The 15,506-nt window shown below is 47.2% G+C and overlaps 1 protein-coding gene across 1 annotated transcript in view; it reads left to right on the top strand.

The window, feature by feature from the left end:
* The first annotated feature begins 1,978 nt into the window (after positions 1-1,978).
* The window catches only part of PRMT2 (protein arginine methyltransferase 2), a 28,449-nt gene continuing 14,921 nt past the window's right edge, over positions 1,979-15,506 (top strand). The window contains exons 1-4 of the mRNA XM_041734672.1: positions 1,979-2,117; positions 4,825-4,923; positions 11,952-12,059; positions 13,149-13,331. Of these exons, the coding sequence (XP_041590606.1) occupies positions 4,885-4,923; positions 11,952-12,059; positions 13,149-13,331 (330 nt within the window). The 5' untranslated portion in view covers positions 1,979-2,117; positions 4,825-4,884. The remainder of the gene's footprint in view (positions 2,118-4,824; positions 4,924-11,951; positions 12,060-13,148; positions 13,332-15,506) is intronic.

The raw sequence follows: 15,506 nt of genomic DNA, 5'->3' as shown, positions 1-15,506 counted from the left end.
TCAATCTTTACTGGTGAATTTGAAGCATGAAAGTAGGAATTAATTGCAGGAAAGGAAATGAAGTGATCAAAAGGTCAGGTCAACTGGTGCTTTTTTAAAAAGAAATTCATGTGTGGGTGGCCTCATGGCTTCTCATCTGGTGTGTAGCTTGCAATGTGTTTCCTAGATATGGATGTCTGAATCAAAAGCTTACATTATAAAAATTACATTATAAAAAGGTAATTACAACACTATACGTGGGTTTTAACTATATATATGTGTCTATATATTTTAAATATTTTATTTTATTTTATTTTATTTTTTATTTTATTTTATTTTTTTTGTTAACTTTTATTTATTTATGATAGTCACAGAGAGAGAGAGAGAGAGAGAGGCAGAGACATAGGCAGAGGGAGAAGCAGGCTCCATGCACTGGGAGCCCGACGTGGGATTCGATCCCGGGTCTCCAGGATCGCGCCCTGGGCCAAAGGCAGGCGCTAAACCGCTGGGCCACCCAGGGATCCCTAAATATTTTATTTTAGAGATAGGGAGAGCAAGCAGGAAGGGGGAGGCAGTGGGCGAGGGACAAGCAGACTCCACCTTGAGTGCAGAGCCTCATGTGGGGCTGGATCCTACAACCCTGACATCATGACCTGAGCTGAAATCAACACCCAGCTGACCGAGCCGACCAGTCACCCTACACGGGTTCTTTAACAAGTTCATTTTTAATGTTTTGCTCCTAGCCAAAAAACAATACACTTATTTTTATAATCTTACTTATTTGAGAGAGAGACAGTGAGGAGGGAGACAGAGAGAGAGAATCTGAAGCAGACTCCACACTGAGCACAGAGCCGGACACAGGGCTTGATCCGGTGACCCTGAGATCACGACCTGAGCTGACACGGAGAGTCAGATGTTCAACAGGCTGAGCCAACAGGCGCTTCTAAAGAAATCCACTTATTTTCCCATGTCGATCTTGTTGAGTACAAGTAGTGAAAGTGGAAACATTTGCTTTTTTTTTTTTTTAAAGATTTTATTTATTTGAGACAGAGAGAGCGGAAGATGGGGCTAGGAGCCGACGTGGGGGGCTCATCCCAGGGCCCGAGGGTCACAACCTGGGCCCAAGGCAGAGGCTGAGCCACCCGAGCCCCCAGGCGCCCCCTTTGCAGCTTGACGAGATGAGCACTGGGTGTTATTCTGTATGTTGGCAAATTGAACACCAATAAAAAATAAATTTATTATTAAAAAAAAAAAAAGCCCGACCCGCACTGTCCCCTGGTGCCCTGCTGGTCTGCACTGTGACCCCGACCTGCTCTCCCGGGACCGCAGCGCCCCCACCTGCAGCCCCGGGCGGCCCGCGGGGGCGGCGCTGACGTCACCCCATCTCAACCTCAGCCTCCTCTGGGCGAAATGACGTCACTGCGGCCTCCAGTTGTCAAGGGAACAGATGACCAAGTAGTTCTCACTGCACAGCAGAGATGGGAAAATTGAATTATTACCGAAAAGCAGAAGTAGGTCCTGCTCCAGAACCCTGGAGCCACCCACAATGTCACCCACGATCCTCACGCTAGGGTGGGCCCGCGCCCGCTGGCCCCGCCCCCACCCAGGCCCCGCCCACATGTTCCCGGCCCCCGCCCACCTGTCCCTTCGACCCCGCCCACCTGTCCCTTCGACCCCGCCCCCTGCCGCTTAGGCCCCGCCCCTCTGCCCATCCACCGCTTCTGACCCCCTAGGCCCCGCCCCTCTGCCCATTAGGCCCCGCCCCTCTGCCCGGCCCCGCCCCCGCCGCCTCCTCCCCCCCCGGCCCCGCCCGAACCGCAGCGTCGGCGCGCAAGAAGGCGGGCCCGTGGAGTGCGCCTGCGCGGGGCGCTGGTCCCCACGCCTGGGCCTTTGCCGAGACGGGCCTGAGTGACTGCGCCTGCGTGCGGCCGAAGGCGGTGGTTCCGTTCTCCCGACCAAGGAGCCAGTACGACTGCGCAGGCGCGGGGCGCGGGGCCCAGGGAGGGGCTGCGTCTGCGGCCGGCCGGCCCGTACTGCGCCTGCGCGGGCCGAGGGCGGCGGCTCGGGCTGCTGGTCGGCGCTGTCCGCCCGTCCGCACCCGCGGGGTGGACGCAGAACTCGGCGAGAAGGCGGCTGAGGTAGGTTTCCCGCGGGCCGCTCGGCGGCTGCACCGCGCTGGGGCGGGACGTGCCGAGCGAGCGCTTCCTGGGCGTGTGCGCTGACGGGCGACCCGGGCCGCGGCCCCGGGAAGACCCTCAGCCTCCCGGCTGCGAGCCGGGCGCTCCGGCGGCTGAGCGCGGGCTCGGGGACCGCCGGGCCACGCCCCTCCCGGCCACGCCCCCGCCCCTCCCGGCCACGCCCCGCCCCTCCCGGCCACGCCCCCCGCCCCGCAGCGCCGCGCCTCTCCCTGGCCACGCCCTCTCCGAGCCGCGCCCCCTCCCTCCGGCCCGGCGCGCCCGCCCCGCCGCGCCCCTGCCCCCCGGGCTTCCCGCCCCGCCGCTAGTCCCGGGTGTCCCGGTGATCCTCCCCCGCGCCCCCCGCGGTCGGCTGACCTGGCTGGCCTGGCCCGCCCTGCTCGCGCCCCCAGCCCGGCCCGGCTCCGTCCGCCCTCGGCCGCCCACCCCTCCGGCCCGGCCTCCCTCCTCCCATTGCCCCCCCCCCCCCCCCCCCGGCCTGCCCCGGGCTCCTACCTACTACCTCCGTCCACCCCCCGCACGGCCCCAGCCCGGCCCAGGCTCCCTCCTCCCCGCCACCCTCCCCACCCCCTCCCCTCCCCCTCCTGGGGTGCTCCAGGCCTGGCCCGGGTCCCCCAACCCCCCTCGGTCCACGCACCCCCAGGCCTCCAGCCCGGCCCAGGCTCCCTCCTCCCATTGGCCCCCCAAGCCCGGCTCAGGCTCCGCCCACCCCTCCCGCCCCCCTCCCCGCCCCCCCTCCCGCCCCAGCCCCCGCGCGTGCCAAGGAGGATGCTCTGTGCACGTCTTAGCGTTTGCGGCCGACCTTGATAACCCCCGCTGGGTGTTTTGCCCGCAGAACGGGGCCTATTTAAGACTGGCAGGGGGATCCCCGGGTGGCGCAGCGGTTTGGCGCCTGCCTTTGGCCCAGGGCGCGATCCTGGAGACCCGGGATCAAGTCCCACGTCGGGCTCCCAGTGCATGGAGCCTGCTTCTCCCTCTGCCTGTGTCTCTGCCTCTCTCTCTCTCTCTCTCTGTGACTATCATAAATAAATAAAGAAAAAAAATATTTAAAAGACTGGCAGGGGCCGCGCGTGGTGGCTGCTCATTGGCCGGGCTGTTGCCGGGCAGGAGGAAAACCTTCCTCCCCTGCGGCTCGGCCTCCGCCCGCTGGGTGTGCGCGCAGCTCCCCAGCCCGACTCCCGCCTTCTCTTAACTTCTATGTTGTAGTTACAGCTGTCCCAGAAGTGAGTATTAAGGCTCCATAAGTGAGCCACGCATTTCAAACAGAATTGCTTGTGTGATAAAAACACGTTCATCTTGGAGCACAGTATCACAGTATGGATTGCACTGTCGTTGGGGAAAAAATGAGAACTGAGAACGAGAGGGGAGAAGCCTCTGCAAGGTGTGCACTTCGGTGCCCATTACTGGAAACACTCGGAAGCCCCAGATGGTCTTGACCTGGAGAACAAAGCAGCCAGTTATTTTACCAACAAAATGGGTTTTTCCAGAAATGACAGGAATTGCCATGTCAGATACACAAAATTGAAGGCAAGTCTGGCTAATGTAGGGAGAGGAAAGTTACTTTACAGAGAAAAAGGAGAAAGGTGGAAGGAGCCGCTTGGAAGGAAAATCCACTGGAGGAAAGTGAGTGTGGGGTGGTGACAGTCTCCCTGGCTGGACTGTGACACCGTGACAGTCTCCCTGGCTGGACTGTGACCTGTATGTAAAGACCACGGACATTGCAGAGAGCACGGCTCAGCCACCAGCCCCAGGACGCTTAGATGGAGGAAATGCAGTGTTTGTAAGAGCTCCGTGACATTCCACATTGGGCTGTAAACGCCTGCCATGACTCTCCAATGGACTGTCACACCGTGACAGTCTCCCTGGCTGGACTGTGACACTGTGATGGTCTCCCTAGCTGGGCTGTGACAGTCTCCCTGGCTAGGCTGTGACACTGTGACGGTCTCCCTGGCTGGACTGTGACACTGTGACCCTTGGCTGGACTGTTGCCTGGGTAGGAGATGGTCCTCCTGCCTTGTAGTAAAATGAGCTTTTCTCCTGTTGGATCTGGAAGGATTGGAGGGTGTCAGCGCGCCCCCTGCTGGCCTCCTGACTCCATTTCAAATGAGGTTTCCTTTTTTTTTTTTTTTTTAAAGATTTTATTTATCTGTTCATGAGAGACACAGAGAGAGAGAAGCAGAGACACAGGCAGAGGCAGAAGCAGGCTCCACGCAGGGAGCCCGACGTGGGACTTGATCCCAGGACTCCAGGATCCGGCCCTGGGCTGAAGGTGGCGCTCCACCGCCGAGCCACCAGGCTGCCCCACAGTAGGGATTTTAATTGGAAAGAAAGCTACCTGGGTTCCAAGAAGAGATGTGATATTGGTTTGTTGTTTTAAATCAATCCAGTAATCTAACAGAAACTCAGGGTGTTCATTCAGCAAATAAGACCAACACTTTTGTAGACTAATGAAGAAAACACACACGATCAGTTCATAAATTTTAAACACTTTCCATTGTTTCTGTAAAGAATTATATTTTTAAATTTTATTTCTATTTCATTCTTTAAACACTGGTTTTAGTTCCATTTGATGTAGGATCTTTATTATGGATTTTAGAAGTAAAGTGAATATAACAAAGTATTTTCTCATTCTCTCTCTCTTTAAAAGTAGAAATGGACGGGAAAATGAAGTATTGAAAGTGGCAGCTATGCGGCAGATCCTAAGAGAACCATGGCAACACCAGATGACTGCCCCCGAGATGAACCACAGGTAATTTTAGTAGACCACGGACGTTGCAGAGGGCACGGCTCAGCCACCAGCCCGAGGACGTTAGATGGAGGAAATGCAGCGTTTGTGAGAGCTCCGTGACTTGGCGCACCGGGCTGGGAATGCCTGCCACCACTCTGCCTTTGGTACCTGTGCTGCTCAGGCAAGCACGCTGTTGAAGTTGCTTAACGAAGTCCCAGGCATAGTAGCTTAAAAGCAGCCTAGACACATTAGAAATGATTTATTTATTTGTACTTTTTTTCTGCCTGAGACACACATCTAGTTTCCTTCAGGTTATCAGTAAAAAAAAAAAAAAAAAAAAAAAAAAATATACTAAATTTCAAGGAATTTGGATTATATAAAATTAAAAGCCAGATGCATAGTCTTAACAAATATTGTTTTTAAGAAAATCAAACATTTTCATATCTGTGATGTAAATTTTAACATCTTTTTCCTCCTTAACATCTTTTTCCTTCCAGTGTTTGTTTGATTTTGGTTTTTATTCATAGGAATTTGATACATAGTTGGGTCATTTCATTAATCTTTTTCTTAAAATTAATCATAAAACTTTTAAATTCCATGGATGCCCTATTCTTCCCTTCAGAAATTTAAAAAATATTTCAACATTGACAGAATATATTGTAAACATCAAGTACATATCACAGAGAAGTGAAAATTTGTGACATTTTGTCGTATGCCTTAGGATGTATGTGTGTGCGTATATGTACGTATTCTGGAGGAAACCATAGGTGATGTTTTCCCTAACTTCAGCCCCATTCTTCTTCCTGTCCTCTTCTTTCCTTGTCTAAGTGGCATCATATTCTGTGTTATCTGCAACCTGTCTTTTCTACTAATACTACTTCCAGGGGTTTGCCCTTGAGTGTGTGTTGAGCTAGTTCAGTCCTATAGGATGCTTCTGTAGCGTGCTCCTCAGACGAACGTCACATTTGTGTGGGGGGCTGTTGCAGTCTTGCGGTTGTGTAGTAGGTGTGTATGGCACGTTTTATTTATTTCTCTCGGACACTTAATGTCATTTCCAGTTTTTCAACAGTGCTGGAGTCCGTACCCTTCTACACGTCTCCTTGAGCACATGGGCTAGGGCACACACCAGGTAATGGCATCGCAGGGTGGAAGGGACCGTGTATTTAGATAACGATCAATTGTTCTCCAGTTTACGGGTCTGCCAGTAGCTTATATAGTACTTGCTAACACGTGAGAGCACCAGATTCCTTTTTTTCTTAATCTTTGTTTAAATTCGGGATCCCTGGGTGGCGCAGCGGTTTGGCGCCGGCCTTTGGCCCAGGGCGCGATCCTGGAGACCCCGGATCGAATCCCACATCAGGTTCCCGGTGCATGGAGCCTGCCTTCTCCCTCTGCCTGTGTCTCTGCCTCTCTCTCTCTCTCTCTCTCTCTCTCTGTGACTATCATAAATAAAAAAATAAATAAATAAATAAATAAAATCTTTAAAAAAAAATCTTTGTTTAAATTCAATTAATTACCATAGTGTATTATGAGTGTCAGAGGCAGAGGTCAGTGACTCATCAGTTGTATGTAACACCCAGTGCTCGTGACATCCCGTGCCCTCCCCAGTGCCTGTCCCCAGTGACCCCGTCCCCCACCCCTTCTCCTCCAGCGACCCTCAGTTTGTCTCCTGTGATAAGAGTCTCTCAGGGTTCGTCTCCCTCTCAGATTTCGTCTTGTTTTGTTTCCCCTCCCTTCTCCATGCCCCTCTGTGCTGTTTCCTCTATTCCACGTATGAGTGAGATTGTGTGATAACTGTCTCTCCCTGGCTGACTTATCTCACTCAGCATCACGCCCTGCAGTTCCATCCACGTTGTTGTAAATGGCCGAGTGACACCTGGGGTGCGCAGGGACTGTGTCTCTTTCCTCCAGCATCTGTCCGTGGACATCGAGGCTCCTCCCACAGTGCGGCCCCCGTGGACACGGCCGCTGGGAACGCGGGGGTGCAGGTGCCCCTGCAGCTCACCGCCTCTGGGCTGTGGGGTAAATACCCAGTAGTGCAATTGCCGGGTCATAGGGCAGGAGAACATCAGACTCTTAAAGTTCGCTCAGCCTGATGAATTAGACGTGGTATCTTATTATTTTACTTTACTCGATTATTTGTGAGTCAGTCATGGTTGTATTTCAATAACATTTGTGTTCATCCTGTTAATAGCGTCCGTCATTACCAAAGAGATGCCTGATACTCACAGTTTGTGTTTTATCTCTCCTTTCCTCTTGATTCATACTTTAGGTTTAGGGTTTTATCAGTTTTATCTTTTCAAAGAACTGGTTTTGTCTTTGTTGACTTTAACTTTGTTCATCTGCTTTCTATTTTATTGATTTCTGCTTTTATCATTATTTCTTTTATTCTCTGGGTTTAATTTTCTCTTTTTGTAGCATCTTGTGATGAAAGTTTGTATCACTGTTTTAAACCTTTCTTCTCTAATATATATTTTTAAACCTGTAACTCTTCCTCTGATCATCAGTTTGCTGTCTGTCATCCACTTAATACATTGTATTTTCATTGTTGATCAGTTAAAATACTTTATGTCACAATGGGAATTAGAAAATTTCTAGGCTCTTCAGAAGTATGCTACCTATTTCCAGACATTTAGGAATTTTTATTTATCTTGTTATTTAATTTTGGTTTGATAATGTTTGGTCAGAAAATATACTCTGTAAAATTTCAGTTTTTGGAAATTTATTCAGTTTTGCTTTGTGGCCTAGTCAGATGAGCTGTTTTGGTGAATGTTCTACATGTACCTGCAAAGAATATGTTTTCTGTAGTTGGTGGTTTTCTGTAAATGGTTGTTAAGGTCAAATGGGTTATTAGTATTGTTCAAATCTTTGTGTCCCTTTTGACTTTTTGCCCATTTGTTGTGTCAATTACTGAGAGAGATGAACTTCAAAAATTTCCACTGTGGGGGCGCCTACGTGGCTTAGTCAGTTAAGCATCCAGACTCTTGTTTTTGGCTCAGGTCATGATCTCAGGGTCCTGGGATCAAGCCCCATGTTGGCCTCTGCACTTGGCAGGGAGTCTGCTTGGGATTCTCTCCCTCTGCTCCTCCCCACACTCACCTAGGCACTTGCTCTCTGTCTCTAAAATAGATAGATAAATGTTTTTTAAAAATTTCCACTATGATTGTAGATTTGTCTATTTTTTTAAATTTCCTTGACTGTTCACTTTTTGCTTCACATATTTTACATCTGTTACTTAGCACATACATTTAGGATAGTTTTCATTTTCTCAACTAATTGACTTTTATTTTTATGAAGTCTCTCTTTTTACCTATATTTCCCGGCTTGCATCTATTTTGTATCATATTAATATAGCTGTGCCAGCTTGGTGTACAGCATGGTATACAGACACCTCTATTTTTTAAAAAAAATTTTTTAAAATTTTTATTTATTTATGATAGTCACACAGGGAGAGAGAGAGAGGCAGAGACACAGGCAGAGGGAGAAGCAGGCTCCATGCACCGGGAGCCCAATGTGGGATTTGATCCCGGGTCTCCAGGATCGTGCCCTGGGCCAAAGGCAGGTGCCAAACTGCTGCGCCACCCAGGGATCCCTGACACCTCTATTTTGTTTTTTTGTTTTTTGTTTTTTTTAATTTTTTATTTATTTATGATAGTCACAGAGAGAGAGAGAGAGAGGCAGAGACACAGGCGGAGGGAGAAGCAGGCTCCATGCACCGGGAGCCTGATGTGGGATTCGATCCCGGGTCTCCAGGATCGCGCCCTGGGCCAAAGGCAGGCGCCAAACCGCTGCGCCACCCAGGGATCCCGACACCTCTATTTTGAATCTAAGTCATTATTTTAAAAACTTTTCTCTTAAAAAAAAAAAAAAAAAAAAAAAAGCTTTTCTCTTGTAAAGAGCCTGTAGGCAGGTCCTTTTTCCCTGTCAGGTAATTTCTGCTCTTTAGTTTGAGTATTTAGTCCATTAACATTTAATGTAGTGATGGATACAGTCAAGTTGAACATCTTGCTATTTGTTTTCTCTTTCATCTTTGCACCTTTCTTGCCTCCTTTTGGATTAATGTAATATTATTTATAATTCCACATTCTCTCTTATGTTGGCTTCTCACCTGTATCTTTTACTAATACTTTGGTGGCTACCCAGGAAATTGTGATATTCATCTTTAATGTATCCCAGTTTTTGTTTTGACCACTTCACAATGTAAGAATCCTCCAAATTAGTTTCATTTACTAGGCACCATTTTTGTGCTATTTGTGCTATTGTTGTAACATATTTTACTTCTATATATGCCATGAACCCCACGGTCAATTATTAGTGTCTCCTTATATATACTACTAGCAGTCTTTCATGAGAGTATAAAAAATAGTCTTGTTTCCCCACTTTTCCTGGTGTTTCTACACCTATCATTCTGGCAAAAATGAAAGACCGTGGTAATGCCTGTTGCTGGTGAATATTCAAGCAGAGGGTACTCTCTGCTTTGATGATGAAGCATAAGTGCAACACCCTTTATGGAAAGAATGGCAAATGCATGAGTGAAAACCATGCTTATTTCTCAGTCCTGATAATCTGTTCCATGGAAGTCAAATGTCATTACGTAAGGATAAATGTGTGTAGGTGTTGTGGCTGCATGTGGTGGAAAATTGGACACCAAGAGCAAGTATGCTAACCAAAGATGGTGGAAGACTCAGGAAGAATTCCTACCGTGGAATATTCTACAGTCACTGAAAATGATAAGTTACAGTTCTAAGAATTGGGGTGTTTTTCACAAGGTATTATGTGAGTAAAAAAAAGCAAAATAGAAAAAGAGTTTGTGACATCCTTCACAGAATAGTGTGTCAAAAGAAAAACTGCATGTGTATGAGTGTGTGTGAGTGTGCACGTGTGTGTGTGCAACCCGAGCTCCTAGAGGGCATGGCGGGGTGCATGCCAGTTGAGTATGACACCAGATAAGGATTAGGGGTGGTGGTGAGAGGGTGACAGTGTGGGTGGAGCAGGGACAGGGGATGGAGGGCGAGCTAAAAAGAAATGATGCTTCATGGAACTAATCAGGTTACTGTAGTAGGAAAATAGGCAACTAACAAAAAAGATGACCAGTAAGTACTTGAAACACATGTGTGGTCTCACTAATAATTGAAGACAAATGGAACTGACCAAGACAGACAGGGTCTCCGCATCATATTGGCAGAGATTTGAGTGACGTCGCATGCCCACGGTTGATCAGGGTGTGGGCAAAATCATTCGGTTTCTCACATGTAGGTCGGAGGGACCACCGTTCTGGAGGGTATTTGGTGATGATATCCAAAGTTATGAAAGTACATGGCATCTTAATCTGCCAGTTTCCCAGTCAGGAATTTATCCTAAGAAAATTGTCATGGGTAGACCAAATGATTAGTGTTTAAAAAAGCGCATCTGGGATCCCTGGGTGGCGCAGCGATTTAGTGCCTGCCTTTGGCCCAGGGCGCGATCCTGGAGACCTGGGATCGAATCCCATGTCGGGCTCCCGGTGCATGGAGCCTGCTTCTGTCTCTGCCTCTCTCTCTCTCTCCCTCTCTCTGTGACTATCATAAATAAATAAATAAATAAAATTAAAGAAAAAAAAGAAACCACATGCTAGCTAGCCTGGTTGGCTTAGGTGCTGGTTTAAAAAAAAAACAAAAAAACAAAAAAACGCATCTTAACATAATTTGTAATAATATAAACTGGAAAGAGTTTAAGGGTACACGACTAGGAGACTGGATAATTCATAGGACGGAATACTATCAGATATTAGAAATGTAGCATTAGGAGTAATTTAATGAGGAAAAATATTCAGAATTTAGTAAGTGGGAAACATATCACAAGGCGGAATTATATGATCCCAGTAAACACCCTGTACACAAAGGCTGTATGTACACCTAAAAAGGAGCCTGGGGGCACCTGGGTGGTGCAGTCAGTTGAGCATCTGACCCTTGATTTTAGCTCACATCATGATCTCAGGGTCGTGAGATTGAGCCCCATATTGGGCTCTGCACTCAGTGGGGAGTCTCCTTTTTTTTTTTTTTTTAGAAGATTTTATCTCTTCATGAGAGACATAGAGAGAGAGGCAGAGACACAGGCAGAGGGAGAAGCAGGCTCCCTGCAGGGAGCCCGACAGGGGACTTGATCTCAGAACTCTGGGGTCACGGCCTGGGCCAAAGGGAGACACCCAACTGCTGAGCCCCCGCCAGCAGTGGGGAGTCTCCTTGAGATTCTCTCTCCCTCTCCCCCTCTACTCAAGCTCTCCCTCTCTCTCTCAAATAAATCTTTTTTTTAAAACCTGGAAAAATATGAATGTTAATTTGTTAACCATTACTATTTCTAACCAGTGGGCGAGATTACAGATGGTTTTAACTTTCCTATGTTTGTGCCTTCACACATCTTCAAAGGAACACGAGTTACATGTATGTTTAGGGAATTTGTTTAAGGTGTATACACGGGGACAGGGATGCTTCGCTGAGCTGCAAGCTGTGGTTGGAGTATCTACCATGTCCAGGGGACGTCTTCCAAAAAAGCCTGTTCTGATAGAAAGTGTGTGGTCCTGAGCAGCATGTGTCAGCAGCAGTGCAGTCCAAGTAAGGCCGGGAGGGTTATGCCGGGTCACTGTCACCTTCCTGAGACCTGCCCAGCTCTGTCCTCGGGTGTGATGAGGTCCCAAGAGCATGACACCCAGAATTAGGTTCTTTCTCTTGGCGCCGGTCCCCACTTTCAGAATGAGTTGCTGGTGATCAGGGTCAGTCACCAAGTAGACACTAAAAGTGCCTCTTTCTTATTTCTTTCTCTGATGTTTTTTGGATGCAAATAATTTTGTACTAGAGATAAAATGCAAGGAGGGATCCAGATCCCTCGATCCTGCTAGTGAAGATGATCCAAACTATGGGATTAAAGATGATCCAAACTATGGGATTAAAGCTGGTCATTAAAGCTGGTCTTCATTCGAAACCATCCTAATAACCTGTAGCCTCTTGGTTATTGAGATGGAGAGAGAGAGAAGCCCCATAGTCATCCCCTATTGTTTCCTTGGCTTTGAGCAGGAGGGAGAAGGTCACGTGGAGTGCGGTGACCAGGAGCATCTCCAGGAGCTTGTGCACCCGGAAGAGTTTGTGGCCATCGCAGACTACTCTGCCACTGACCAGACGCAGGTAACCCTGTGCGCTTGCTCACATTTAGGGGCCGTGAGGCCTGGGTCCATGTTTTATGGGTTTAGTGTGCTAAATGACGAATTAGATGTAAATTTTGAAGAAGCCATACCAATTAAAAAATATTCAGATGTTTAGAGCCAAATGAGACCTGAGAGTAACCCTTTTCTTCCCAGCCTAACAAATTCTGATGCCAGGCCTTAGGCGAGAGATAAGGGTAAGGAATGGGGAAAGGAGCACCTGTTCAGTTTCTGTTTGGAAACCTGGGTTTAGAACCTATTCTAGTTAATGAAAAAAAAAAAGGCTGTAAAATAAAAATACCGACTTGAGGGACGCCTGGGCGGCTCAGTTGGTTAAGCATCTGCTTCTTGCGATCCCTGGGTGGCGCAGCGGTTTGGCGCCTGCCTTTGGCCCAGGGCGCGATCCTGGAGACCCGGGATCGAATCCCACATTGGGCTCCGGGTGCATGGAGCCTGCTTCTCCCTCTGCCTATGTCTCTGCCTCTTTCTCTCTCTCTGTGACTATCATAAATAAATAAAGATTAAAAAAAATGAAAAAACAAAAAAAAAAGCATCTGCTTCTTGATTTTGGCTCAGGTTGTGGTCTCAGGGTTGTGAGATCAAGTCCCACATTGGGCTCTGGGCTCAGCGGGGAGTCTACTGGAGGTTCTCTCTCCTTCCCCTGCCCTGCCCCCCGCTTGTACTCTCTTCCTCAAATAAATAAATAAATCTTTAAAAAAAATATATTGACTTGAATGTTGCTTTTTCTACTCTAGTAAATGAATCAGCTACCACATAGCTCACAGTGAAGAGGCTATAGAGAAGTTCTGTCTTAAGCCATTCAAAAATGTTTACCCTTTCTTTTAAAAAATATCTATTAAGCTGTGCTTTTCTTTCATGTAGATGTTCCACAAAAGTCTCTAAATCTTGATGTCATTTTCAGAAATTGTGAGTTTGTATAATTACCCATTGAGTCCTTTTTGAAATAGCTGTGATTTGGGCCCCAAGATGGGGATTTATCACTAAGCCACGATTAAAATACCAACTATGGGTTTTTCTAAATTTTGACTTGTATGTATTTTTTTTTTTCCAGCTCAGTTTTTTAAGGGGAGAAAAAATTCTCATCCTGAGACAGACAACTGCTGACTGGTGGTGGGGCGAGCGTGCCGGCTGCTGTGGGTACATACCTGCAAACCACCTTGGGAAGCACCTGGAGGAGTGTGACCCTGAAGACACGTGGCAGGATGAAGAGTACTTCGGCAGCTACGGGACCCTGGTACTGCTTCCCAGACTCCCTGTTCAATGGGCTGGGTGGTGCTTTCCTCTGTCTAGTGTAAAGGTAGCTTCACCTGGGCTGCTTCTCTTCATTGGTTTAGAGCAGGGTTTGCAGAGTTCTTCTTTGGCTTCACAGGCCATGTGGCTACTCAGCATTACCATTGTAGTGCAAAAGTGGCCATAAAGCCACAAGAAATGAGCGTGGCATGTTCTTCTGATTTTTAAAAACCATTAAAAAGATGTAAAGCCATTCTTAGCTTGCAGGCCCTACAAAAGCAGGTGGGCTGGATTGGCCCATGGTGGTTTAAGGATGTTTTCGGAGCAATGGAATTATGAACTTTTCTCAGCATTTAGAAAATAGTAACAAATTTTATTTTAAAAATAAAATACAAAAACGTTATACAAGTCAACAATAATACCTCTAAATCACTAACTTACTAGTTTTATTTTTTTCCAGTTTGGATAAGGACTCACAACCTTATGATCCAGACAGCCCGTTTATATCTTAAAGCTAGGTAAAAACAGATGCCTGCGGAGTAAACACTGCAGACGTAATGTTGAGTGAAAGAAACAAGACATCAAAGAATAACTTTTGATTCAGTTATATAAAGTTGAAAACTGTGTTAAAAGATGAATGTAAATGATTAGGGAGCTGGTTCCCTGAGAATCCGGATGGTGGTTACTGTTACCAGGGGGTCTGTGATGGTGTCCACCATTGTTTTATTAAATATTTTATTAAAATAAAATAATTGTTACACCAGCAAAATGGGTTTCTTCAGGAGCAGCAGAGGAACTGCAGTCTGGAACCCGCGCAGTGTGGGGAAGCTTGGGCCAGTCTGAGGACCCAAGGCAGGGGACTCAGGTGGGGGGACTGTGTTACAGGGAAGGGGGTGGGCGGGCTGTGTGGCGGCTTCTCGTTGGCTGGGCTGTTGCTAGGCCAGCAGAAAGTCTTCCTCCTGCTGGGTAAGGGAAAGTAGCCCTGTTCCTTTGGCGTTTGCTGTGGTGGAGTGGTAGTCGTTGAGTATGCACCCCTCAGGGTGTCCCCTTTGCACTTCCCGTGAGGTTTTCTTTCCCAGCTTTCCTGTCCGCAAGGCCGGGGTGGGAAGGCTGGGGTGCTGGCCGTGTTCTGGTGTTGGTTGCATGCCTGTTTGCTACATTGACAAACTGTAAGGCACTTGCTAGGAGGTAGGTCCTGTTTCATAATTTAAACGTTATAATAAATGAAAGCGCCCTGATGTATGTACATGATTAGAGCTTTCAAACTATTAAGAGAGAGTATTTTGTTGGTTTCGAAAGCACCACGTTGGTGATTTACTTATCTAACAGCTTTGCACCGTGACAAGCGGTGATGTAATGGGCTTCCTCTTACAAGAATCTTGCTAAACTGCTGCTAGAATTTCTTTTTTTTTTTTTTTTTCTGCTAGAATTTCTATTGGGTAAATTTGTAAGATGTGCGTATGCGTGTTTTTACTGTGGTGGGTCTTGTACGCTTACCAATCATGTGAACGCTCGTTCATGACCACATATCACCAAAGCAAAAAAGATTCCTGATCTTGAAGGTGGAATATGATATTTCTTGATCTTGATTTCCATTTTCTAAAGTCAGATTGGTCATCTTCTATATTTGGTTGGCCTTTTCTGTTTCTTCTTTTGTTTGGGTAAGCTTTCACATACTTTGCATGTTTTTCTTTTTATTTCTGTCAATTTATATGTTAAATTAGCAAGTTAGCCTGTACCTATGGTATGTATTACACTTACCACTTGCCTCTCTTGTTTCCCAGGGAAGTTTTTACCTTTCTGTGGTCTGATTTGTCCTTTTTTTTTCTTTGTGGCTTCTGGGTTTTCTGTCCTAATTTGAACACCTTCTTTACTCCAAGATTATAAACATCCATGCTTTCTTTTTTGCACTTTTGTGACACCATTTTTTTAAAAAATTTTATTTATTTATTCATGAGAGACACAGAGAGAGAGAGAGGCAGAGACCCAGGCAGAGGGAGAAGCAGGCTCCATGCAGGGAGCCTGACGTGGGACTTGATCCCAGGTCTCCAGGATCACACCCTGGGTTTCAGGCGGCGCTAAACCGCTGCGCCACCAGGGCTGCCCTGTGGCACCATTTTTAACAATGAAATATTTAAATCTTTTTTTTTTTTATTATTTATTTATGATAGTCATACAG

The sequence above is a fragment of the Vulpes lagopus genome, chromosome 20 (genome assembly GCF_018345385.1).
Source record: "Vulpes lagopus strain Blue_001 chromosome 20, ASM1834538v1, whole genome shotgun sequence".
In the NCBI taxonomy this organism is placed as follows: Eukaryota; Metazoa; Chordata; class Mammalia; order Carnivora; family Canidae; genus Vulpes; species Vulpes lagopus.
The sequence above is the reverse complement of the archived record's forward strand: the minus strand, read 5'-3'. Positions and strand labels throughout refer to the sequence as shown.